At 38.0% G+C, this 27,901-nt stretch overlaps 2 protein-coding genes across 4 annotated transcripts in view; both read left to right on the forward strand.

Annotated features, from left to right (window-relative positions):
• The first annotated feature begins 395 nt into the window (after positions 1 to 395).
• Positions 396 to 11,308, forward strand: LOC115223490 (required for excision 1-B domain-containing protein). 2 transcript variants are annotated; one of them, XM_036512541.1, is made up of 5 exons: positions 396 to 528; positions 5,848 to 5,928; positions 7,602 to 7,899; positions 9,226 to 9,311; positions 10,510 to 11,308. In XM_036512541.1, the coding sequence occupies exons 1-5, from the start codon at positions 452 to 454 to the stop codon at positions 10,583 to 10,585; spliced, it is 618 nt and encodes a 205-aa protein (XP_036368434.1). In that variant the 5' UTR covers positions 396 to 451; the 3' UTR covers positions 10,586 to 11,308. The 2 variants fall into 2 exon arrangements, with proteins under 2 accessions (XP_036368434.1, XP_029649958.2); XM_029794098.2 differs by having other exon boundaries at positions 398 to 528; positions 7,695 to 7,899.
• Positions 11,309 to 19,684: 8,376 nt separating this feature from the next.
• LOC115223570 (histidine triad nucleotide-binding protein 3-like) overlaps positions 19,685 to 27,901 on the forward strand; it is a 56,598-nt gene continuing 48,381 nt past the window's right edge. For both annotated transcript variants that reach the window (XM_036512542.1, XM_029794207.2), the window contains exon 1: positions 19,685 to 19,835. In XM_036512542.1, coding sequence (XP_036368435.1) covers positions 19,731 to 19,835 — 105 coding nt within the window. In that variant the 5' untranslated portion in view covers positions 19,685 to 19,730. The remainder of the gene's footprint in view (positions 19,836 to 27,901) is intronic.

Below are 27,901 nucleotides of genomic sequence, written 5' to 3' on the forward strand. Positions count from 1 at the left end.
TGTCACCCATAATTATGACCCTAGTATCGATCTATTGCATCTCAATCTATTTTAGGGTTAGGGTTAGGGGTGGGAGGAAGGGTACCTTTTTTTTTCTTCAGAAATGTAAATAAACCCAATCTGTTTTTTAAACGAGGGACATATTCATACGGCACAGAATGTTTTCACCTCAATAGACGTCATTGATTGGTTGAAATTGCAGAAATTGAAGAAAAAAAACAACAAATATCTTACAAACTATAGAATTTTCTCAGTAAAGCCAAGAGAAAAAGATGTTTTATAAACACATTCTACCAGTATACGAAGTTTAAAAGTGTTTAGTTACGTGGAAATTATTTTAAAAAACTGCCGTTCAAACCGAAAAGATCCAAAAGTAATGATAATACGAAAATATAAAACAATAATACCAACACCTTTGTAATTAACAGGTGAAAATGTTAGAAATGCGAATATGCGGCTAAAAATAGTGAATTCTATCGTTTCCAAACAATTTTCATCCTCAAAGACTTTTGTCATGGCACCAGAAAGGTTTGCGTCTATTTTTAATTATTTATCGCCTTTTTATTGATTTTATTTCTACAATCAGAAGATATCTTTACGTAGTTGCCTCATCTGCAAGAAATACCAGCCAGATCTCACTCAAACCATACTTTAATACTAGATATTCTGCATTGCAAAAAAAGATAAACAAACAGACAAACAAACAAACAAATGGTGGGTTTGTCACGGTTGGAATGCCTATGATCATAAGTGTGTTCAAACAGGGCTTAGATGCCACTGTATTAGAGTTTAGCCTGTAGGTACAAGGAGTGATCTATCGAGGTAACAAGGAAGTCTCGACGCAGTGACTCGATCCGCTAGAAATACCAGTCAAAATCTCCTTTTTAGCCCTCTATCATACAATAATTTAGGACTGTATTATCCAAAATTTTCTCGCAGGTCATAGATAAGGTTTTACAAATGCGTAGCTAAACAAGATCTCTGGAAGGAATCTCATAGAACCCGTTTGTTAGGCTGTGAGAATGTTTATAAACATTCTAAAGTATAGTGTTTTTTTAATGTTTATAAAATATACTAGCAGAATCGCCCGGCGTTGCTCGGGTTTGTTTCGGCCCTTTAGAATTGGAATTTTTGAAAAGTAAATATTTTGCATTATGTAGCTTGTTATTCTCTTTAAGTGAACATTTTTCTGGTTGAAATACACCGAAAAATGGTGACACAGCAGTCAAAATATCGTAAAAAAATAGGGATTTTCATAGAAAAAAAAGCACCTTTTTGGTGTTAACATGGTCCGATTTGAATTTTTTTTTACGGAAGGAAGAGCAAGCCTTCTTCTATCATACTCTCAATTTTGGTCAACTTGCGCCGCAGGGTCTCGGAGGAGATAGTGTTAGTTGAAGGCTACCAAACCTGCCATGCACAGACAACTTCAGCTTTATATATATATATATATAGATTATAAAACTGCAATTAAGTCAGTTTAATTAGTCTTTGTAATTAATCACGATCGCTCTTGTGGGCTCATAAAAGTATTATTTACACATATGTGGAATCCTGTAATATCTACAAAAATTCTAACGTTTACTCTGTTGTATGTGTACGAGGGGTTGCTGAAAAAGTTCCTGGTTTTGGGTAAAAGAAAATCCAAAAGGATCAGTTAATTACGATTTTATTCAACATATTCTCCTCTCTCAGATTCACACCCTTATTGCTGCAGGTTGGGCCTCTAACCAGGTCTTTCGCGACACCTTTATAAAAGCCAGGAACTTTTTCAGCACCACCTCATATAAAATTTAGCTTGAAAGGGTAATTAACCCCGTTTAATTAATTCAAATGGTTCACTTATGTAAAGTGATGATTTATTTGTAAATTGGATGAAGAATGCAGTATGTTTCTTTGTGGTTCCTTCTGGGGTTTTTTGCTCCGGAGTTGGTTTACGCACAGATACAACTTCACCACATACACACACATTCGATTTCTGATATATATATATATATATATATATATATATATATATACATACACACATACACACACACAATTGCAGCGTGGAAGGTGTTTATAAGCCATTTAAGAAACACACAAAAGCCGTTCGATTCACTTCAACATTAAAGTTTAATTTGTCAAAATATTTTCGTCGCTAAAATCCGCGACCTGTTCACTGACAAAAATCCGTGCTGCATATATATAAAAATGTACACACAACACACACGCGGTGTTTACATACATATTCGACACCTTTCTCTATATACACCACACAGGCACATATATATGTATATACGTGTATATATGCACAACTGTTTACTTACAGATTCGACAATTTTACCCAGAACATATTGGGATAATATTGTCGGGGATTAAACTCGGGCCGGAAGAAAGAGAAGGGATCGTTTTGACTAAGTTGGGAGGCCTAACTAGATCAGAGATGACTTGGAGCTTAAGCAACAACGATAATGGTCAGCGTCCTAACACAGCCATTTGATTTTTTGGAAATATCAGTGGAATCTTTCCTCAAATAACGCTCGACTGTCTTTAAGATATACACAGCACAGGATAATGTGTTCCTGGGGGACGCCGTTGGTCATAGACATTGTCAACCAGGGCTGACCAAAATAAAATAAATTTAGGGGTGTGTCCATCCAAAGACGTTCCTACTTAGGGATCTTTTCGGTTTGACCGGCAGATTTTTTAAATAATTTCCACGTAACTAAACACTTTTAAACTTCGTATACTGGTAGAATGTGTTTATAAAACATCTTTTTCTCTTGGCTTTCTTGAGAAAATTCTATAGTTTGTAAGATATTTGTTGTTTTTTTTTCTTCAATTTCTGCAATTTCAACCAATCAATGACGTCTATTGAGGTGAAAACATTCTGTGCCGTATGGAAATGTCCCAAGTTTAAGAAACAGATTGGGTTTATTTACATTTCTGAAGAAAAAAAAGATACCCTTTCCCCCACCCTAACCCTAAAACAGATTGAAATGCAATAGATCGATACTAGGGTCATAATTATGGGTGACAATTTCATATGACACCGCTAGAAAAAACTGCCGTTCAAACCGAAAACATCCAAATTCCGATATATCTGATTTCTACAGTAAAAGGATTAAGTAAAGGACTACATTTAACAGAATAATCTGAATGCGTAAGAGTTAAACTTCGTTATAGACACTGTATTGTTGTGTGTGTTTCCAAGCAATGAAATACTTGCCTCAGTTTATCTGGCTGATAAAACAGGCTCCACTCTTCATGGTTGTCATCAGTTATTGGATGAAGAATTCCATATTTAAAAAGCAACTGTTGTAGGAACCGTTCCTGTTTTTGGTGATAGGTAGGTTTACTCCAAGGTGACGAGCTGGCAGAAACGTTAGCATACTGGGCGAAATGCTGAATGGTATTTCGTCTGCCGCTACGTTCTGAGTTCAAATTCCGCCGAGGTCAACTTTGCCTTTCATCCTTTTGGGGTCGATTAAATAAGTACCAGTTACGCACTGGGGTCGATATAATCGACTTAATCCGTTTGTGTGTCCTTGTTTGTCCTCTCTGTGTTTAGCCCCTTGTGGGTAGTAAACAAATAGATATTTCATCTGCCGCTACGTTCTGAATTCAAATTCCGCTGAGGTCGACTTTACCTTTCAATCCTTTCGGGGTCGATTAAATAAGTACCAGTTACGCACTGGGGTCGATATAATCGACTTATCCGTTTTGTGTGTCCTGTTTGTCCTCTCTGTGTTTAGCCCCTTGTGGGTAGTAAACAAATAGATATTTCATCTGCCGCTACGTTCTGAATTCAAATTCCGCTGAGGTCGACTTTACCTTTCATCCTTTCGGGGTCGATTAAATAAGTACCAGTTACGCACTGGGGTCGATATAATCGACTTAATCCGTTTGTGTGTCCTTGTTTGTCCTCTCTGTGTTTAGCCCCTTGTGGGTAGTAAACAAATAGATATTTCATCTGCCGCTACGTTCTGAATTCAAATTCCGCTGAGGTCGACTTTACCTTTCATCCTTTCGGGGTCGATTAAATAAGTACCAGTTACGCACTGGGGTCGATATAATCGACTTAATCCGTTTGTGTGTCCTTGTTTGTCCCGCTCTCTGTGTTTAGGCCCCTTGTGGTAGTAAACAAATAGATATTTCATCTGCCGCTACGTTCTGAATTCAAATTCCCTGAGGTCGACTTTACTTTCATTCATCCTTTCGGGGTCGATTAAATAAGTACCAGTTACGCACTGGGGTCGATATAATCGACTTAATCCGTTTGTGTGTCCTTGTTTGTCCTCTCTGTGTTTAGCCCCTTGTGGGTAGTAAACAATAATATTTCATCTGCCGCTACGTTCTGAATTCAAATTCCGCTGAGGTCGACTTTACCTTTCAATCCTTTCGGGGTCGATTAAATAAGTACCAGTTACGCACTGGGGTCGATATAATCGACTTAATCCGTTTGTGTGTCCTTGTTTTGCCTCTCTGTGTTTTGGTCCCTTGTGGGTAGTAAACAAATAGATATTTCGTCTGCTGCTATGTTCTGAGTTCAAATTCCGCTGAGGTCGACTTTACCTTTCATCCTTTCGGGGTCGATTAAATAAGTACCAGTTACGCACTGGGGATCGATATAATCGACTTAATCCCTTTGCCTGTCCTTGTTTGTTTCCTCTATGTTTAGCCCCTTGTGGGTAGTAAACAAATAGATATTTCGTCTGCTGCTATGTTCTGAGTTCAAATTCCGCTGAGGTCGACTTTACCTTTCATCCTTTTTCGGGGTCGATTAAATAAGTACCAGTTACGCACTGGGGATCGATATAATCGACTTAATCCCTTTGCCTGTCCTTGTTTGTTTCCTCTATGTTTAGCCCCTTGTGGGTAGTAAACAATAGATATTTCGTCTGCTGCTATGTTTGAATTCAAATTCCGCTGAGGTCGACTTTACCTTCATCCTTTCGGGGTCGATTAATAAGTACCAGTTACGCACTGGGGTCGATATAATCGACTTAATCCGTTTGTGTGTCCTTGTTTGTCCTCTCTGTGTTGTTTAGCCCCTTGTGGTAGTAACAAATAGATATTTCATCTGCCGCTACGTTCTGAATTCAAATTCCGCTGAGGTCGACTTTACCTTTCATCCTTTCGGGGTCGATTAAATAAGTACCAGTTACGCACTGGGGATCGATGTAATCGACTTAATCCGTTTGTGTGTCCTTGTTTGTCCTCTCTGTGTTTAGCCCCTTGTGGGTAGTAAACAAATAGATATTTCATCTGCCGCTACGTTCTGAATTCAAATTCCGCTGAGGTCGACTTTACCTTTCATCCTTTCGGGGTCGATTAAATAAGTACCAGTTACGCACTGGGGATCGATGTAATCGACTTAATCCGTTTGTGTGTCCTTGTTTGTCCTCTCTGTGTTTAGCCCCTTGTGGGTAGTAAACAAATAGATATTTCGTCTGCTGCTATGTTCTGAGTTCAAATTCCGCTGAGGTCGACTTTACCTTTCATCCTTTCGGGGTCGATTAAATAAGTACCAGTTACGCACTGGGGGGGTCGATGTAATTGACTTAATCCATTTGTCTGTCCTCTCTGTGTTTAGCTTCTTGTGGGTAGTAAAGAAATAGTTAGGTTTACTCCACCATGCCATTGTGCACCTGTAGAGGAGTTCACGTGGTTGCAAGCTGAGGTAGTTTCTGCTCTTCCTCTCAACATCCTTTGGGATCCTATTAAAAACTATTAAAAACTATTAAAAAGAAAATAAAAAGAACAAAGAGCCAGCCTCCTCCCCTCCTCCTCCTCCTCACCTCCTGATTCAGAAACTTATTTTGAATTTAATCCATCAAATTCCTTTCCATTGCTTCTTTCTAGATGTGCCACTGCGAAAGACTTGTTGAAGAAATTCTACCATCTTCAGGAGGAACGAGTACAGACCTATGCATTATTTGAGGAGTGAGTATTTTCTATTCATCATTTAATATTAATCTTATTTTTTATCCCCACCCATCCTCATATAATGTTGCGTAACTATAACCATGTGTCGTCCCTACAACAGCAAACTTGTCCCTGTCTCTCTTTGTATACTTGTCCAGTCTACAAATCAATGTTGCATATTGTGTTTATACTTGTTGCTATGTTTCCAAGTCCTGCTGCATTTCACATGAAATTTTTGGTCTTCCAAAGTTGACTTGGTGTATAATTAAGCTCCAGGTTCAATAAAGATACGAATGAGGACTCTAACGTAGGTCATGTATTAAGCATGCATCTATATAAACATTAACAGAATGAATAAAAAATCCAAGGCTGTGAATATATATAAATATATAAGAATATATATATATATATATATATATATATACATCATCATCATCATTTAGTGTCCGTTTTCCATGCTAGCATGGGTTGGACGGTTCAACTGGGGTCTGTGAAGCCAGAAGGCTTCATCAAACCCAGTCAGATCTGGCAGTGTTTCTACGGCTGGATGCCCTTCCTCACGCGAACCACTCCGTGAGTGTATATATATATATATATATATATTGCTAGCCACTACACATTCTTTATTTTCTCTCCTTGTTTCTTTCTGTGTTCCTTTCTGTGGAAGAGCGTAGGCTCGAAATGTTAAAGACCTTTTCACTTCCTTAGCATTATACTAATATATCTGTTTGTTGTCTACAGCACCTGTCTTTGTCTTTTGTTTTTTTTGGGGCTGTAAATTTTGGTCTTATATAGCTATTATTTGCATGCTCTGGTATGGACATGTCCTCTGTCTCCTGCTAGATCATCCTACAATCTCACATGAAGCCACTCTCATCCTCTTTACTCCCTCTTAGTTGAGGGGTCTTTTAGTCTTGTGAGCTACACGGCGATCTCACTAGTACTGGTTCCATGACAAAAAAGCACCCGGTATTTACTGGTTAAAGGGGTTGATGTCAGGAACAGCAACTAGCTGTTGAAACCATGCCAAAATTGAAATATTGGAGCAGGATCCTCTGTCCTACTAGATCCTGTCAAACCATCTAATCCATGCCAGCATCGAATGCAGATGTAAAATGATGATAATGATGTAGGTCTGTAACAGCCTCTGTCGTATGAAGGAAGCTATTAACCATGTCCAAAGACCTGTACTCAGGAAGACTTGTCCTCCACAGCTGAAGTGTTAAGGCTGCATCCCCTAGCGAAGAGGATTAGCTTCAAGAGTCCTGTGTAAAAAGCACTCATGTTGGTGCCACGTGACAGGCACTTGTGCCAGTTACATGTAAAAGTGCTCGTGACAGTGGCATGTTAAAAGCATCCAGTGCACACTGTGAAGTGGTTGGTGTTGAGGTGGGCATCCAACTGAAGAAACCAAGCCAAATCAGGATGGAGCTTGGTGCAACCCGACTGGCACCCATGCACGAAAAATGCACCGTTCAAGTGTTGCTGCTGAGCACTTTGCCCGACATGCTAATGATGCTGCTAGCTCGCCACCTAATAATAATAATAATAATAATCCTTTCTACTGTAGGTACAAGGTTTAAAATGATGGGGAAGGGGGTTAAGTCAATTACATCGACCCCAGTATTCAACTGGTACTTATTTTATCAACCCTGAAAGGATGAAAGGCAAAGCCAACCTCAGCGGAGTTTGACCTCTGTTGTAAAGAATTCACATTATGCATTTTCTTGTGACCTTGACCTTGTACTATCTCTTTTTTTTTACCTTGACCTATGTCACACCAGAGGTTTCCAAGGCTACTTGAAAGGCAAGCCCAACTACAACTTTCCCCTGTTCAGGCAACTGGTGCATGAGATCACCGAGACATTCCAGAAAATTTCACAGGACGTTATAGTATTGAAGAAGGAATTGGCAGAAATCCATCAACAGAATCTTCTAGCAGACTGCATCGATAACATCCAACAACAGGAAAAGGACAAACTAGAAGTTGTAAGTAAACAATCTTTTTGTTGCAAAAAAAAAAAAAAAAGTAATTCACACACGTTTAAAAGGAAAAATTTTTCTAGTGTAGTGTTTTTTTTATGTAGCTCTATTCTTCCTTTATACAAGTTTTGTTTATCGTTTTTGAAATTTGAATAAATTGTGTCTCTTTTCGAACATATGACATTGGAGTGCCAAATAGAAAAAGGAAATGAACCAATTTATCTGAAAAACCTCTCTCTGTCTCTCTCTATATGTATATGTATATATATCATCATCATCGTTTAACGTCCGCTTTCCATGCTAGCATGGGTTGGACGGTTCAACAGGGGTCTGGGGAGCCCGAAGGCTGCACCAGGCCAGTCAGATCTGGCAGTGTTTCTACAGCTGGATGCCCTTCCTAACGCCAACCACTCCGAGAGTGTAGTGGGTGATTTTATGTGCCACCGACACAGGTGCCAGACGAGGCTGGCGAATGGCCACGCTCGGATGGTGTTTTTTATGTGCCACCGACACAGGTACCAGACAAGGCTGGCAGACGGCCACGATCGGATGGTGTTTGTTACGTGCCCACAGCACGGAGGCCAGTCGATGCGGTACTGGCTACCGCCATGTTCGGATGGTTTTCTTATGTGCCACCGGCACTGGTACCACAAAGATACAAATTCCATTGATGTTCATCTATTTTGATTTGGTTTGATTTTCACTTGCCTCAACAGGTCTTCACAAGTGTCACAAGAAGGAAGGTATGCACAGGTGGACTGACTACGTCCCAGGTAGGGGCCACGGGTTATGGCCTCACTAGTCTTGCCGGGTCTTCTCACGCACAGTATATGTAAAATTAGAAAAAAAACACCTTTTATCAATTCAAAATGAACAATTAATTTACACCATCTAGTAAATTACATATAATAGAAATATTAAAATTAAAATAACAATAAAATGTCAATATATATTATGTTGTGTGAAATTTGATTTAGTATTTCTAAATTGAATTTTTTTCCTTGTAAGTTTTGGATTTTATTCCCTCAAATAATAATTATATATATATAAGAGATAATGGTGCCATTGAGACCCAGAGGTATCAGGTAATGCTGAATAAGTGCTATAGACACTGACTCAGTAATGACATTTAACTAAGTACCTCTTCATAAGTTTCAAATTTGATTAAAGCACATTTATTTCATTAGCAGTATAGTCTTGAAAGAATTAATGAAATATCATTTATTTTTCTTCTTTATGTTTCAACGCTAAAGCTGTGGCCATGCTGGAGCACTGCCAGTGTATTTATTTGTTTATTTATATATATATTTTTTGTTTGTAATTGTCGCACAGGTTGCCCAGTTGCAGTTATTGCGTCAAAAAGTGCAGGACTTTCCTAATGATGAACACCATGAAGAGGTTAAAGAGAAAAAAGTGAGGTGAGTGAACAGAAACAGGGGTCAGAAAGGCCAGGCGAAATGCTATTTCGTCTGCCGCTATGTTCTGAGTTCAAATTCCGCCAAGGTTGACTTTGCCTTTCATCCTTTTGGGGTCGATAAATTAAGTACCAGTTACGCACTGGGGTCAATGTAATGACTTAATCCCTTTGTCTGTCCTCGTTTGTCCTCTCTGTGTTTAGCCCCTTGTGGGTAGTAAAGGAATAGGTATTTCGTCTGCTCCTACGTTCTGAGTTCAAATTCCACCAAGGTCGACTTTGCCTTTCATCCTTTTGGGGTCGATAAATTAAGTACCAGTTACGCACTGGGGTCAATGTAATGACTTAATCCCTTTGTCTGTCCTCGTTTGTCCTCTCCATGTTTAGCCCCTTGTGGGCAATAAGGAAATAAGAAACAGGTGCCAGAAATTTAAAAGGGAAGATCATAGTTAATTACATCGAACCTTGTATTTAAATGGTGCTTTTTTTTTATGAACCTCAGGAGATGAAAGGCAATGTTGATCTACTGGGATTTGAACTCATAGTGCAAAGAGTTGGAAAAACATACTGCTAAGCAGTTTGTCTGACATGCTAACAATTCTGCCAGTTTGCCGCTTTAATAATAACAATAAAAGTAATTATTTCTAATTTCGGCACAAGGCCAGCAATTTAAGAGGGAAAGAGATAATTGATTACATTGAACCCAGTACTTCACTGGTACTTTATTTTATCGCCCCCGGAGGCATGAAAGGTAAAATCACTTTCAGCAATATTTGAACTTGGAATGTAAAACACCGAAAGAAAAGCAGTTAAACATTTTAGTTTGACATGGTAACAATTTTTCTTTTTATTGCATAGTCAGGGGGATTAGCAGTGTTTGTGGCTCTTTATAAGGGTCTCTTGAGGAGGGAAGGGGGTAAAACAAAGGAAGGGGTAGAGGATATCCTCAAACCAGTGACCTGGCTTGAATGCTTACAGCAGAGTGGACTCTCTCTAAAGATACCCAAGCTAAGTAGTGGTGGTGGTTTCAAACTGGAAAATGGATTAAATCTTCTACAGGTAGGTGCAGGTGTAGCTGTGTGGGTAGAAGCTTGCTTCCCAACCACATTGTTCAATAATGATGATGATGGTGATAATAATAATAATAATAATAATAACAAAAGACATTCTATCTATGACCATTGCTACTATTTTCTTTTCAGGTTGCAGCAGATCAATAACAATATCTGTTCACATATGGAGGACTTCAAGTATGAAGCTGAAGATCTCTACCATTGAAACCATTACCATCTACCACAGCTTATATCACTGCCAACCAACTCTTTGTCTTTACACTAGCCACATCACTGACTGAAGCTGGCATGGTTATATATCTCTGACCGTCAGCACCATGTCATGCCATTCTGTTCAAGCCTACCACTGACACCTAAGACTATACCATTGCACATGCTAATAACACTTACAATTGCAAATACTGTATCATCTCATTGTTTTGTATCGCTGATGTTATACCCTACTGTCAGGCTTACATATATGTATATGGGAGGGTAATTGTGCCAATAATAAACACATGCACTGATTCGTTTTCACTTCGTTAATAGTTGTCAGTTGGTTAACCAAGTAACCAGTTGGTTAATTAATTATTTCCTTACTTATTCTGTCAGTCAGTCATTCAGTTATGTTTGACAGAACCCTGAATGTGACCTGGGAGTAGAAAGGGCATGTCATTCAAGACGTCACAAACGGTGATAAAAGGGTATTTAGCAAGCACAACTGATTGATCAACCGAATGATCAGTCAAACAATCGATTAGATAATTAGTTAGATAGTTAACAAATTGACAAATAACAAAGAAGTGAAATAAAACCAGTGTGCGTGTTTTTATTAGCCTAAGGACTCTCCCAACCAAGATACAACAAATTTTATTTCAGCACACAAGTTCACATCAAGAATACAAACCAAATACAAAAACGAAACGTATATATATATATATATATTATATATATATATATATATATATATATATTATATATCGATGTCACCTTGGAGTTTGCAGAGGGGCTGGCATGAGATTACCGGTGATGGAGAGTACTGGTGGACGTGGTCTGCTCTATGCATGATAACACCTCTGGGACCACTAACCTGAGCTGACCCCAGTCCCATTAAGCAAGAGTATGAAGCCAAGTCAAGCTATATATGAAATAAAATACAAAATGGGACAAGAACGCAAAACATCTGGACAACTAGGTGATACAAAAAGGGAGAACATAACATCCAGACAGACGATACAAAGAAAACAAGGACGGGTCATTCGGAGTTTTCTATCTTCAGTCAAGCACCAGATTATCCTCGCAATTTCGGCTGATTATATATATATATATATATATATATATATACTTACACATATATATATATGAGGTAAAAAAAGATAATAAATGCACAAACAAACGGAAAACAGACACAGTAGGTCACCGACTCCTCATCAGTTTATATATATGTGTGTATATATATATATATATATATATATATATATACATATATATATACACACACATTGGTTTAGGAGAACAAGAGAAACAAAAGTCAATATACATCGTTTTTAGTATTTCTTGTATCGATACCAATACCTTCTCAGTGGTAAGTGATCATTGATTTCTCTTCAGTGGTTGTCAATAAATGTCTGTATCAGACTTAATATCATTCAATGGTCTTCTTTGTTAATTTTAGAACATTCCAGAAGCAAATTTCTGAAATGCATTGGTTTTTTTGTTTTTTTTTCGTCGGTGAAACTCAGAGTGATCTCCCTTTAAAAAGGTGACCTCCCTTGGCAGAGTTCTTCAACTATTATACCGGGTTGAGAGAATCTTTCCCGATCCTATAGTTTAAAAAATTTCTTTTAAGGATAAATTTGTTTATTCGAAGTAAAAATTCACAGATTCAAAGAAACAGGAAACAAGAAAGATAAAAACAGACATCACAACTTGCAAAGTCACTTGACACACTGCCTCATGACAGTCACTGCTAACTCTCACTACACACAACTGTATGCTACAGAACTAGTCTGAGAACTTTTTGATACTACCTGTTCCATACCATCTTTCTTTTAAGTATCCCTATAAAAAAATGTCCAGTGAATGTGGAGGGTATTCTGCTGAATGTCTTCATGCAATTCACCTGTTTGGCAAAAATCTCATCAAGGTAGACCTGCTAGACATAAAACTCTACATTTTCAAAGTCCTCTAGAAAGATTAGTATGACAGTTTGTCACAGCAAATTCAAGAAAATGAGACCAGTCATAGTACCGTCAAAAACCATAAAGTCCGATTAATCATTATGATGATGATAAAATAGACCATATTTAACTCCTGGTATATGAGCATGATGTTCCTTCATAATATGCAGATTCTCAGGTCCCCAGAAGGTGCAATTGTGGTGGTTAATTGAGCTATAAGGCGGCGAGCTGGCAGAAACGTTAGCACGCCGGGCGAAATGCGTAGCCGTATTTCGTCTGTCGCTACGTTCTGAGTTCAAATTCCGCCGAGGTCGACTTTGCCTTTCATCCTTTCGGGGTCGATAAATTAAGTACCAGTTGCGCACTGGAGTCGATATAATCGACTTAATCCGTTTGTCCGTCCTTGTTTGTCCTCTCTGTGTTTAGCCCCTTGTGGGTAGTAAAGAAATAGGTATTTCGTCTGCCGTTACTTTCTGAGTTCAAATTCCGCCGAGGTCGACTTTGCCTTTCATCCTTTCGGGGTCGATAAATTAAGTACCAGTTGCGCACTGGGGTCGATGTAATCGACTTAATCCGTTTGTCCGTCCTTGTTTGTCCTCTCTGTGTTTAGCCCCTTGTGGGTGGTAAAGAAACAGGTATTTCTTCTGCCGTTACGTTCTGAGTTCAAATTCTGCTGAGGTCGACTTTGCCTTTCATCCTTTCGGGGTCGATAAATTATGTACCAGTTATGCACTAGGGTCGATGTAATCGACTTAATCCGTTTGTCCCTACTGTGTTTAGCCCCTTGTGTGTAGTAAAGAAATAGGTTAATTGAGCCATTTAATTTATATTCTTGCCAAGTACCAATCAGGAAACAGTTCTTTGGTTCGTATCATCCTCATTGAGAGCAATGACTATTCTAAGAATGTAACTTTTCCAATGAAGGAATTTCCACTGAAAATGAGTTTGAAATTCCTACTTCATTAGTTGTTTGCTGCACAGACTTTCTTCCTTTCTGGGGCTCATTTATGTCTCTGGTCTTCCAGAACATTTTTTCTTGTGTTCTTTCTGAACAATTTCATTTCTTCAAACTCCAGTTTGAGTGACAGTAAATGACAGACACAGATTTGTGTGAGACTCTCTCCTAAACTGTCCTTGCACTTTGATTGCATTTTCAAAACTTCTTGAAGCACTTTAGGAAAAATTTCCTTTCTTCAAAACTTAGTGTTGATTCTACCAATATTTCTAATGGGTTAAATCAAATAAAAGAAAATTGAAAAGAGTTGTTCTTGTTGAAGTTGGCATTAAGGACACTTTTTTTGGATGGATGGATAGTGTTGGAACTGGCTGCCTTTCCAGTTGCATACCCAACCTGTCCCTTGCTTTCAATTTGAAGATAATATAACCTTCTATCCTCACTACACAGCCATTCACCATTTTCCATTGTGATGTCAAAAATTCCTTTCAATAAATCATATTTTCTTTGTTTTACACATTTATCATAGGTATTCAGTACCTTTCCTACTTTTACTTGTACATTTTGAATTGATAAATATGGGAAATTTAATTTCTTTTGCTATAAAAAAGTTACTTCTTTTGAAATTTCATTTGTTCTTGATGGTACCTCCAAGGTAGAGGCAGTGACTGACAATCTGAAGTTTCATTGGTATCCTGTAGTTATGGACCAAAGAATGCTCTTCTAGAGGACAGGTCTTTTCCTATGTGGGCCTTGAAATTGCATGAGATTCTTTGTCCAAATTTTTTGTTTCTTTGAGTGACATTATTTTAGATACTCTAGTTGGATAAGCCTATTATTCTGAAAAACAGTTAACACAGTCAGAGTTTTTAGCATCACAGAAATAGAAAGGAGAGGAAGAAGATATTTCCTAAAGTAGGGCCTAAGTGGTAACAAATTAATAACCCTATAACTCCTAAATTACTTAAACTTGAAAGCTGAAGTTTGAGATATACTGCTTCTGTATTGCATTAAGTCAGCAGAACAAGTTTATTAAAGACTTGAGTAGACATTATGAACCCCAACTAGAATTTTGCAAAAGTGGTGTTGGATTTCTTCAGTTGGGGGTGACATTTAAAAAAAAACTTGAAATAAAAGTTATTTTTCCAACTCATATGAAATTGTTCATCAACCTTTGATACAGGAAATTGTTTAATTCCAAAAAAATCAAAAAGTCATAACCCATCGTCTGGCACCTGTGCCAGTAGCATGTAAAAAGCACCCACTACACTCATGGAGTGGTTGGCGTTAGGAAGGGCATCCAGCCGTAGAAACATTGCCAGACCAGACTGGACCTGGTGCAGCCTTCTGGCTTCCCAGACCCCAGTTGCACCGTCCAACCCATGCCAGCATGGAAAGCGGACGTTAGATGATGATGATGATGGTGATGGTGATGATGATGATGATGATGTATATATATATATATATATATATATATATATATATATATATATGAATAAAAGGGCAAGCAACAGGTTGCATAGCCACATACAGAAAAATTAGAAATAGCAGTCAAAGACCTCTTATTTCTATATATATCTATAGAACTTTTTAAAAAAGTTCCTACCGATAATGGTTATATTTCCATACTGAAATCTACCTGAAAATAATTGTTGGTTTTTTAAAATTAATAATTATTTACCCTTATATTATATATATATATATATATGCGCACACGCGTGTGTGTGTGTATAAAAGGGTATATAAATGACAAAGGAATAAGAAATTATGATCATGAACTTCATTAGCTCACAGCTGTTTCTGCTATAAGATGCGATGCACTCAGAGTTGGGAGGTTGTGTATCACCTTATAGCTTTATCAGAGCTTCAAAAATTAACTCTGACAAAGCTATAAGGTAATACATAAGCACTCGATTATGAGTGCTTCGCATCTTATAGCAGAAACAGCTGTGAGCTAATGAAGTTCATTACATAATTTCTTGTTCCTTTGTCATTTATTCAACTTCTTATTGCACTCTGTACTTGGCTAATGCTTTTTTCTGAAGTAGAGTGTATATTGACTTCTAACACCAGGTTATAAGTATCACTACATATAAGTCACTGAAATATTAATATATTATATAAGTGAAATACTAATATATGTGTGTGTGTGTGTGTGTATATATGTGATTTTAAATGCTATTGTGTTACACATATTTCTGTTACATACAATTAAGCTAATTGTGAGAAATTTCTGTCATCATGTGACACAACAACATTCCAAATGATCTTTTCAGAAGAATTCTGTGTTTTAGCCTAAATATGTGTGTGTGTGTGTAGATATATATAAAGAGGTATGTAAATTCTGTTCAAGGTCAATAAGTACTTGCATACTAAACTATTGGATATACTAATAGAAATACAAAAATATATGAATGTATGTATGTGTGTATGTGTGTATGCATATACATTTATGTATATGTCTGTGTGTGTGTTTGTACTGAGATTTTTTGTGCCATGTATATTATCAAATTTGTACAGACATATATATATACAATCATACATACAGTCATACATAGGTGCAGGAGTGACTGTGTGGTAAGTAGCTTGCTTACCAACCACATGGTCATGGGTTCAGTCCCACTGCGTGGCACCTTGGGCAAGTGTCTCTTACTATAGCTTCGAGCTGACCAAAGCCTTGTGAGTAGATTTGGTAGATGGAAACTGGAAGAAGCCCATCGTATATGTATGTGTGTGTGTGTGTATGTTTGTGTGTCTGTATTTGTCCTCCCAACAGCGCTTGACAACTGATGCTGGTGTGTTTATGTCCCCGTAACTTAGTGGTTCGGTTTAAGAGACCAATAGAATAAGTACTAGGCTTACAGAGAATAAGCTCTAGGGTCAATCTGCTCGGCTACAGGCAGTGCTCCAGCATGGCCACAGTCAAATGACTGAAGCATGTAAAAGAATAAAAAGAAAGAATACACATGTGCGTTTGTATAGCCTTCCCTGGGCATCATGGGATGATTGTAAATAAGTGTGACTGTCAAACATGTGGAATCCCTTGTTTCTGGTTTTCCATGAAAGAATGTTTGACCATAGAGAAATATTACCTTGCTTGAATATAGGAAGGCTGCCCAGCCACAGAAAATTTGTTCCAATGAATTCTGTTTAAACTATGCAAGCACGAAGTTGTAGACATCAAAACAATGATGATGAAGATGATATGTATATGCACATACACACTCTTATATATATATATATGTATGTGTGTGTGTGTATATATATATATGAACTTTTCTTCACCCATTTCCTTCCGGTCATTCAAAATGTGACCGTGTGTGTACCATTGGCGATTTTTTTTCCTCTGTCTTCCCTTCTCTGGATCTTTCCTTCACCTATGTTTCTGATGAAGAGCTCCGCTCGAAACGTTAAACCCTCCTTCTTTCCTGAGCGTCCAATAATACTACATTTGTTCCACATCCTCGTGTTGTGTTTTTTTGTGCTTTCTTGTTTGGATTAACTATATATATATATATATATATATATTATATATATATATATATATCTTCCCTGTCAGTGCATAGACATGTGTTTCTTTGTTGCTCTAGTGGTTTTTAACTCTTATTTCATCTGTCAGTCATATCCACCGTCTTCTCCATAAAGGAAGCTATGCCCAACATGTTGGTGCCACACTCCAGTCTACTTGGCTGCTGTAATGGAATATTTGGCTGCAGAGGTGTTGGAATTGGCAGGAAAGACTGCCAGAGATAACAAGATTTAATATTGCTTGTTTCTCCTTTTTTGAGATTAGTGACAGTCTGTCACTGGAAAAAGCATATAGTATTTTGCTTTTGGAATGAGTTCTCATTGCTAGCTGGTGATTATCACACATTGATGATGGGTTACTGCCCAGAAACCTGGGTCTGTGTGTATCACGTAAGGCTAGAGGTGGGAACGATGATTTCCTGTAAATAATTTGGAAAGAAAAAAAATCCTCAACAAAGTTTTTTTGGGAAAAATTGCACAAATCTGTCCTGGTCAAGAGGTCTATATGTTGGGGAAGGCAAGGTCTGACATGGAATAAACAAAAAATTATATAAGACTTTCTATTGTAAAAATTGCCTGGCAATGACGGGCTATTCAGCTAGTATATATATATATATATATTTAATACACCAAATAATGAGGTTAGTGTATACAAAGAGAGTAAATTCAAATGACTTGGATTCTGTAAAAATATAAACAAAAAAGTTGAAAATAAGCAGAACATCTGACACTGTCTAGAATGGTATTGTATGAAATAATGCCAAAATTCTATAGGGTCTGAGAGACTAAAGCTTATAGAATTGGTTTAGTACAGGAACACCAACATGGCATTTTCTATAGATTTTATATGTTTGATTCTCCATCTACTGATAGCAATGAAATCTACCTCAAATCAGTTTGGCAGCTTGATAAATATAAAAGAACATCATGTAATCTTTGATACAGAATGTCTTAATTCTTTAGCATTGAGATATAATGATTATTTATTATCAACATCAAAATAAAAATCAAATGGAAATTGTAGTTGTGATACATGTGCCGGTGGCACATAAAAAGCACCATCTGAATGTGGCCGATGCCAGTGCCGCCTTGACTGGCTTCCATGCTGGTGGCACGTAAATAGCACCAACTGATTGTGGCCGCTGCCAGCCTCCCCTGGCACATAAAAAACACCCACTACACTCACGGAGTGGTTGGCATTAGGAAGGGCATCCAGCTGTAGAAACACTGCCAGATCAGACTGGAGCCTGGTGCAGCCTCCTGGCTTCCATGACCCCAGTTGAATCATCCAACTCATGCAAGCATGGAAAATGGGCGTTAAACGATGATGATGATGATGATGATGAAGAATGTTTTGCTTTAATCATGAATTATCTTCTAATTCCAAGACTTTGGTGATGTGGTAGTTTATCTTTAGAGCGACATTATAGAGTAGGAGTGAGGGAACAGATTTGACCAGGTATGTCCAGTTTAAGTGCTAAAGGCTTAATAGGGGATGGTGTGGTCATGCGTGGAATAGATTTAATCATAGTTCTGTTTCAAGAGAGACGACCTAAGCTTAAACAAATTCTAAGGTTAGTTTAATTGACTAACCCCCTCCCCTAATATTTTTGGACTTTAGCTTGTGTTAGAAATTATCTCAAGTCAGCAAGCTGGCAGAATCGTTAGCACGTCGGGCGAAATGCTTAGCAGTATTTCATCTGCCGTTACGTTCCGAGTTCAAATTCCACCGAGATCGACTTTGCCTTTCATCCTTTTGGGGTCGATAAATTAAGTACCAGTTACACACTGGGGTCGATATAATCGACTTAATCCGTTTGTCTGTCCTTGTTTGTCCTCTCTGTGTTTAGCCCCTTGTGGGTAGTAAAGAAATAGGTATTTTATCTGTCTTTACATTCTGAGTTCAAATTTTGCTGAGGCTGACTGCCTTTCATCTTTTTGGGGTCGATAACTTAAATACTCATTGAGTACCGGGGTCGATATAATCGACTAGCCCCATCCCCTAAAGTTTCAGGCTTTGTTGGGGGATTAAATTACATTAATTTGTAACTTAATGTAATCCTCCCTCTGTCCATCTTCCATTTACTTCCCATGAAGAAAATTCTTTCTTTCTTATCAAGTAAAAGAGTAAAAAGAGCATACATACATACATACATACATACATGTATACATACATACATGTATACATACATACATACAAACGTACATACATACATACATACATACAAACGTACATACATACATACATACATATACATATATGTGCGTGTGTGTTTTGATTATAACTCTGCCAGATTAGAGATCTGACTTAGGGATAAACAACACCACTACCACTACCACTACTACTACTACTACCACCACCACTACTACTACTACCACCACCACTACTACTACCACCACTACCACCACTACCACCACCACTACTATTACTACTACTACTACTACTACTACCACCACTACCACCACCACTACTACTACTATTACTACTACTACTACTATTACCACCACCACTACCACCACCACCACCACCACCACTACTACTACTACCACTACTACTACCTTACTAGTAGTACTACTACTACTACTACCACCACCACCACCACCACTACTACTACTACCACCACCAGTATCGCCGCTGCTGCTGCTGCTGCTAGTTCATGATTCCAACCAGAGTTACTTCCCCTCCGTAAAACACACGCATATCCAAGATGGCAGACCCAGAGACGACCGAAGCTGGTGACAAAGTCCCGGCCAAATGTGTCTTCTGTGACATCTGCTCGGGACGGAGCGACAAGGAGAAAGTTTTATACGAGGTATGTATGTTACTTGCCATTAACAGTTCGAACCACAACTTTTAACTTATTATTACTGCCAATACCGTCTCTTTCTCTCTTTCTCCCCTTTTTTTTGGCTTCAGTTTTTCCTTCTCTCTGTTGTCAACATCAAACATTTGACAGATCGGCCGGGAGGAAACGTGGGTGGATGTGATGTCCTTTTATCTCTCACTCGCTTGCTTTTTTTTTTTATATATATATATATATTTTAAAAGAACACAGCAACGGGGAATTAGCAGATCCATTCACCCTGTCTTCTTTAATGGTGCTTTTTTGTTCAGATCTCTCTATATGTCTTCAGTTCAAATACTGGCGAGGACTTTAAATAAAGGTAAACATCCCAGGTCCGTGGGTTAATGAAATTTATTAGAGGGAAGGACGAAGCACCTATTTCTTTACTACCCACAAGGGGCTAAACACAGAGAGGACATAGGTATTAAGTCGATTACACCGACCCCAGTGCGTAGCTGGTACTTACTTAATCGACCCCGAAAGGATGAAAGGCAAAGTCGACCTCGGCAGAATTTGAACTCAGAACGTAGCGACAGACGAAATACCTATTTCTTTATTGCCCACAAGGGGCTAAACACAGAGGGGACAAACAAGGACAGACATAGGTATTAAGTCGATTACATCGACCCCAGTGCGTAACTGGTACTTAATTTATCGACCCCGAAAGGATGAAAGGCAAAGTCGACCTCGGCGGAATTTGAACTCACAACGTAACGACAGACGAAATACCGCTAAGCATTTCGCCCGGCGTACTAAAGGACGAAATACCTTCCAGTCACTACATGTTCCGGATTCTTTATTAATTTTTTTTTCTTGCTGTCCTTGATTGTAACCCCTGCGACAACACTGTGCCAGTCTTAGCTTTTCTCTTAGACAATAATAATCGGTGGGATGAAGGCCGGGCGACTCCCAGGAACGGGACAGAATAAGCGGCCTTCCAACGAACGGGGCAGATTGGGGCCCTTCAAAGATGAAAATCTTTGCTCAGCTCCAGCACTTTGGAGACGTCCATACTCTCGTAAGATATGTAGACACCGAATTACGTATTTATGCATCTGTGTGTGTTTATATTATATTTTAAAGCACTTTTAAGAGTACCAAATGAGTATTTACGGTTGGTTCCACACAAGTGAGAGTATATTCACAAATTTATTGAAGACCAAGTTGTGTGGGACTTCGAAGTTTCGTCTATCGCCTTGTTCAACATTCCGACAGTTAACACAAAACACTATTTCATGGAAGCTAAAAAAAGCTTCACAACCTGTTACACACACACAACCTTTTTATCTTTTACTTGTTTCACTCATCAGACTGCGGCCATGCTGGGGCATCGCCTTGAATTTTTAGTCGAACGAATCAACCCCAGTACTTATTTTTTTAAAACTTGGTACTTGCTTTTGGTCTTTTTTGCCGATCTGCGAAGTTACGGGGACATAAGCATATCAATATCGATTGTCAATCGATGGGGGCGATAAACACACACACACGACGTATATACACGACGAATTTATTTCAGTTTCCTATTTCTTTACTACCCACAAGGGGCTAAACATAGAGGGGGACAAACAAGGACAGACAAAGGGATTAAGTCGATTACATCGACCCCAGTGCGTAACTGGTACTTATTTAATCAACCCCGAAAGGACGAAAGGCAAAGTCGACCTCGGCGGAATTTGAACTCAGAACGTAACGGCATACGAAATACGGCTACGCATTTCGCAGCCGTCTACCAAATCCTCTTACAAGTCGGCCCGAGGCTATAGTAGAAGACACATGCCCAAGGTGTCCCACACAGTGGGACTGAACCCAAGGTGTCACACAGTGGGACTACGTTGTTGGAAAGCTACACAGTCACGCCTGCGCCTGTATGTAGACGTCTGAAATATAGCTAGAAGGTGTGTGTGTGTATCGTGAAAATGTAGAGGGAAATAAATTAAAAAAACAACAAAAACAAACAGGAATGAGCCCTTCTTATAAAACGTAGACACAGATTAAGATAAGTAGTTGGTTAATCAGTTATAAGTGGCCGCAGATGTATCAACCTGAGAGGAAGAGGAATGATCCCTTTATTCTCGTGCCGTTAAAGAGACTTTTGTTATATTTGATACTAGCAGTATCGCCCGGCGTTGCTCGGGTTTGTAAGGGAAATAACTATATAAGCACTTTTAGAGAGTTATAGCCAAAAAATAGCAAAAAAATGCATCAAAAATGGAAAAAAAAATGATGGTAATTTAAATAAAAAATCTTAGATTCATCGTAGACGCGCGCTAATACCCAGAAGGGCTCGATATGAATCACGACTATAAGATACCCGGTTTTGGTTAAACTGCACCGCAAAATGTGGGAGTAGTTAGGAATCTAAATCGTAGGAGACAGACACACAACTTCACTTTTATATATTTCATATATCTGACATCGAACTTTCAGCGAGAAGTAGATAAATTATTTCCTTATCAGCTAAGATATGTGTGTGTGTGTATTTATAATGAGAACTCGTTATGGGGCGTGCAGACAGAAGGTTGTACCTTGAGAGGAAGAACTCGCTTCAAACATTTGTTTCGGCCTGTTACTTACTTCCTTGGTGTCATTAGTCATAGATGTCCTCCTACTGTTTCTTAAATGCCACCTTCCGTACGTATTGAACACGGAGCCTTCAGGGTATCTTATTTCCCTGAACTGCAATGTATATCGCTCGGCCGCGAAGAAGACCACCGCATGAACCTGAACTGTGGATCTATTTCAAACTGGGTTTCCCTCTTCCTATTTTTAGCGGCTTGCAGTCTTCCTCTTATATATATATATAAAAGAGTATTACTGGTCTTAAGTTTAGAATGTACTTTTCAGATTTATATGAATTACTGACCGATTTTAATTATATATATATTGAACTCCTAGTGTGAAACCGATTGGTGAGATCGGCTGTAATGGATATATAATACCGTACACTTCGAATAATATATATATATATATATATACCGGAGTAAACACATAAATGTGAAACAAGGTGGAAAAAAGAGTACTCAAATACCAGTGGTAGAGTAATATGCTTTATTTAAAGCACCAGAAAATTCAACAAAACCTGTTACTCTGAGTTTCCCGTTGCTGTTCGTCGGACAGTTTATGCTAGAAATCTAGCAAAAACTGTCCGACGAACGGCAACAGGAAACTCAGAGTAACAGGTTTTGTTGAATTTTCTGCTGCTTTAAATAAAGTATATATATATATATATTATATATATATATATATATATATATATATATATATATATATATATATATATTGTATAGATAAATTTCCTCTATTTACATAATATTGAGGTCTCTTTCTTTCTTTTGTTATCTTACCGTTTTACCAATATATATATGTATGTGTGTGTGTGTGTACACACACACACTCTATTCGGCGTATTGAGGTCTAAGGCAGATGTTTTGCACTATATAAAATATCTTTGACATAGTTGACTACTGTTGTGTTTGTATTTGTGAATTATTAATCACATCTATTCGCGTGCCTGCCTATATATCTAATTACCGTTCTGTATCTACGTGTGTGTCTACACCTCTTTTATGCATCTACATGTGTGTTGTACATACACTGACGTACATTTAATAATCATACATTTAACACATCGTCCAAGTACTTGTGTGTGTGTGTGTGTGTAATTCCATCCTTTTCGGACCAATCATTCTCTCTCTGTCAGCTGGGATCATCGCTAACTTCTTCGATCGGACGGCCTACAGTTAAGCAAAAAAAGTCTTATTAGCAAATACTGCAAACGGAGGAACAAGTTTTGCTGTGTTAAGGAAGAACAACAAAATCAATACAATGAAATAAATGAAAAGTGTAACGCATCAGACACAATACTCCGATGAACAATAATATTCTGTCTAAAGTACAGGTTTTTTTTCTTCTCTTACAGTACATAACTCATTCCACATTTTTATTTATGTGAAGCGTGGGTGCACACGCACACACACTTTCTCGGCTTATGTGTGTGTGTGTTCGTGTTGTACTTTATGATGTGCATGTCTCGGCTTGTATGTGTACGTTATTGGTCTGTGTGTGTGTATATATACTCTTTTCTTTTACTCTTTTACATGTTTCAGTCATTTGACTGCGGCCATGCTGGAGCACCGCCTTTAATCGAGCAACTCGACCCCGGGACTTATTCTCTTGTAAGCCCAGTACTTATTCTATCGGTCTCTTTTGACAAACCACTAAGTAACGGGGACATAAACACACCAGCATCGGTTGTCAAGCAATGCTAGAGGTACAAACACAGACACACACATACATACATATATACGACTGGCTTCTTTCAGTTTCCGTCTACCAAATCCACTCACGAGGCTTTGGTCGGCCCGAGGCTATAGTATAAGACACTTGCCCAAGATGCCACGCAGTGGGACTGAACCCGGAACCATGTGGTTGGTAAACAAGCTGCTTACCACACAGCCACACCTGCGCCTGTATATATATAATATATATATTATATATATATTATATATATATTATATATATATATATATAATATATATATATATATATATATTATATATATATATATATATACACACACACACACACGCACACGCACATATGCGTATTGTATGTGTGTATATATACACACATCACCAATGACTTTCTCATTGGTAATGCCTTCCCTATTTACTGCACAAATGTAATTTTTTTTTCACAAATCTATTGCACTTCATATTCGAAGCTCCGGTGAAGCCAAAGGGTCCAAATTCAGGCACTCAACTACATGTACATTGCGTCTTAAAGCAGAAACAGCCGTTAGCTAATGAATTTCATAACATTGTTTTTTCCTGTCATCTCTTTTTTCTTGTGTGTGTTTTCGTGTGTATATGTATATATATATATTTGTGCGTGTGTGTTTTCGTGTGTATGTGTATATATATATATATTTGTGTGCGTGTGTGTTTTCGTGTGTATGTGTATATATATATATATTTGTGTGTGTGTTTTCGTGTGTATGTGTATATATATATATATTTGTGTGTGTGTGTTTTCGTGTGTATGTGTATATATATTTGTGTGTGTGTTTTTGTGTGTATGTGTATATATATATTTGTGTGTGTGTTTTTGTGTGTATGTGTATATATATATTTGTGCGTGTGTGTTTTCGTGTGTATGTGTATATATATATATTTGTGTGTGTGTTTTCGTGTGTTGTGTATATATATTTGTGTGTGTGTTTTTGTGTGTTGTGTATATATATTTGTGTGTGTGTGTTTTCGTGTGTATGTGTATATATTGTGTGTGTGTGTTTTCGTGTGTATGTGTATGTGTATATATATTGTGTGTGGTGTGTTTTCGTGTGTATGTGTATATATATATATATTTGTGTGTGTGTGTTTTCGTGTGTATGTGTATATATATTTGTGTGCATTTTCGTGTGTATGTGTATATATATATGTGTGTGTGTGTGTTTTCGTATGTATGTGTATATATATATATATATAATATATATATATATATATATATATTTGTGTGTGTGTGTTTTCGTGTGTATGTGTATATATATATATTTGTGTTTGTTTTCGTGTGTATCTGTATATATATAGTGTGTGTGTTTTCGTGTGTATGTGTATATATATATTGTGTTTGTTTTCGTGTATATGTGTATATATTTGTGTGTGTGTGTTTTCGTGTGTATGTGTATATATATATATTTGTGTTTGTTTTCGTGTGTATCTGTATATATATGAGTGTGTGTGTTTTCGTGTGTATGTGTATATATATATTTGTGTTTGTTTTCGTGTATATGTGTGTATATATATATATATATATATATTTGTGTGTGTGTGTTTCGGTCGATCTATTTCTCTGTCCCTCGGGAGTCGATATACACTCGATGTCTATCCGTTTCATGTTTTATCTTCATTTGGCAAGATCACTAGTTTAGTTTAGTAACCAAAGTAAATTATTACCGAGCATTTTTTTTTTTGCTCTGCTTTTTGTTTCGCTCTCCTTCATTCATTCTACGAAGGAGCGAGTATATATTTGTGGGTGTGTAAAAGTCCGCTCGCTCGACGCCTGTTGCCAGCGAGTGCATTCGCGTGAACGTGAGAGTAGATATGTATGTGTGTTTATATTTATGGGTGTGTAAAGTCCGCTTTGTATCACTTGTCCTGTTTGTTTGCGAATGTATATATGTATGTGTGTTTGTGTATTTATATACTCTTTTTTTTTTTTTTTTTTACTTGTTTCAGTCATTTGACTGCGGCCATGCTGGAGCACCGCCTTTAGTCGAGCAAATCGACCCCAGGACTTATTCTTTGTAAGCCCAGTACTTATTCTATCGGTCTCTTTTGCCGAACCGCTAAGTGACGGGGACGTAAACACACCAGCATCGGTTGTCAAGCAATGCTAGGGGGACAAACACAACACACAAACACACATACACATATATATATATATACATATATACGACGGGCTTCTTTCAGTTTCCGTCTACCAAATCCACTCACAAGGCTTTGGTCGGCCCGAGGCTATAGTAGAAGACACTTGCCCAAGGTGCCACACAGTGGGACTGAACCCGGAACCATGTGGTTGGTAAACAAGCTACTCACCACATAGCCATATATATATATATATATACTGTGTGTGTGTGTGTGTCTTAGTTTCTGTGTTTGTCCCCCACCACCACCACCACTTGTGTTTATGTCCTAGTAACTTAGCAGTTTGGTAAAAGATAGCGATAGAGTAAGTACTAGGCTCTAAAAAAAAAGTCCTGGGGTTGATATGTTTGACTAAAACCCTTTATATCTACTGTACACCTTCCTTATAAGGTAATCAGGGAGCCTCTCCATCAGTGGTTCTCAACCATTTTTGTACCTATGGACCCCTTTTTGATTCCTATTTTACTCTGGTGGACCCCCATAGCCATTCAATGTTTAAAAACCAGATTTTACTTATTTCTAGCAGTCCAGCGACCATGTGGAGCAGTGGTTCCCAGTCAGGGTCCATGTGACCCCTGGCAGTCTATATAAGATTTTTTTTTGTGGGGGGGGGGTCCACATGAGCAAAACAGTAAATATGAGATTCACAGTAGCAGTTTAAGGGTTCATGAAAAATATTTTGGTTCTCTTTATGTATTTATTGCATACATACATACATACATACATACATACATATATATATATGTGGAGGCGCAATGGCCCAGTGGTTAGGGCAGCGGACTCGCGGTCGTAGGATCGCAGTTTTGATTCCCAGACTGGGCATTATGTGTGTTTATTGAGCGAAAACACCTAAAAGCTCCACAACGCTCCGGCAGGGGGTGGTGGGCTGCTAGAAATGGTCGCTGGACTGCTAGAAATAAGTAAGATCTACCTCAAACGACATCTACACCCCAAAATACCAATGAGGCATTAGATGATGTAGTCCTACAAGACAAGGACGAAAGGCAGAGACGGCCATGAATGGAAGGCCTTTCATCAATGATCTATTGAATAGGGTTGACCTGGGGCTGAACAACATCTCAGGTACACAGATGTATGTATGGATACATGGTGGTACAGAGAATCGGGCCTCAAAGAGCATTAAATACACTTTGACTTAATCCCTTTTTATCCTGTCCAGTTTATTGCTAATCCAGCTGATCCAACATTACAACAGAGACCAGTTAATGTGTGGGAATTAATCAAAATACTCCCATCTCCTGCCTCCCTTCCCCCCTTCTCTGTTGTTTACATTCAATAGCCTCTCCCTTTCTCCCCACACTGCCTGGTCAGAATCCAATACATCTAAATATCTCTTTTCTCTCTCTCTCTCTTTATATATATATGTATATAAATTAGAAAAAACCCACCTTTTATCAATTCAATAATGAAAAATTAAATTATACCATTTAGAAAAATTACATCTTAAATATATATAGCCATGAAACGTGTTGTTATTCTACCAAATATATACATTTTATTTATTATTTTGCACATTACACACTGGGTTCGATATAATCGACTTAATCCGTTTGTCTGTCCTTGTTTGTCCTCTCTGTGTTTAGCCCC

Source organism: Octopus sinensis, linkage group LG23, assembly GCF_006345805.1.
Source record: "Octopus sinensis linkage group LG23, ASM634580v1, whole genome shotgun sequence".
NCBI lineage: Eukaryota > Metazoa > Mollusca > Cephalopoda > Octopoda > Octopodidae > Octopus > Octopus sinensis.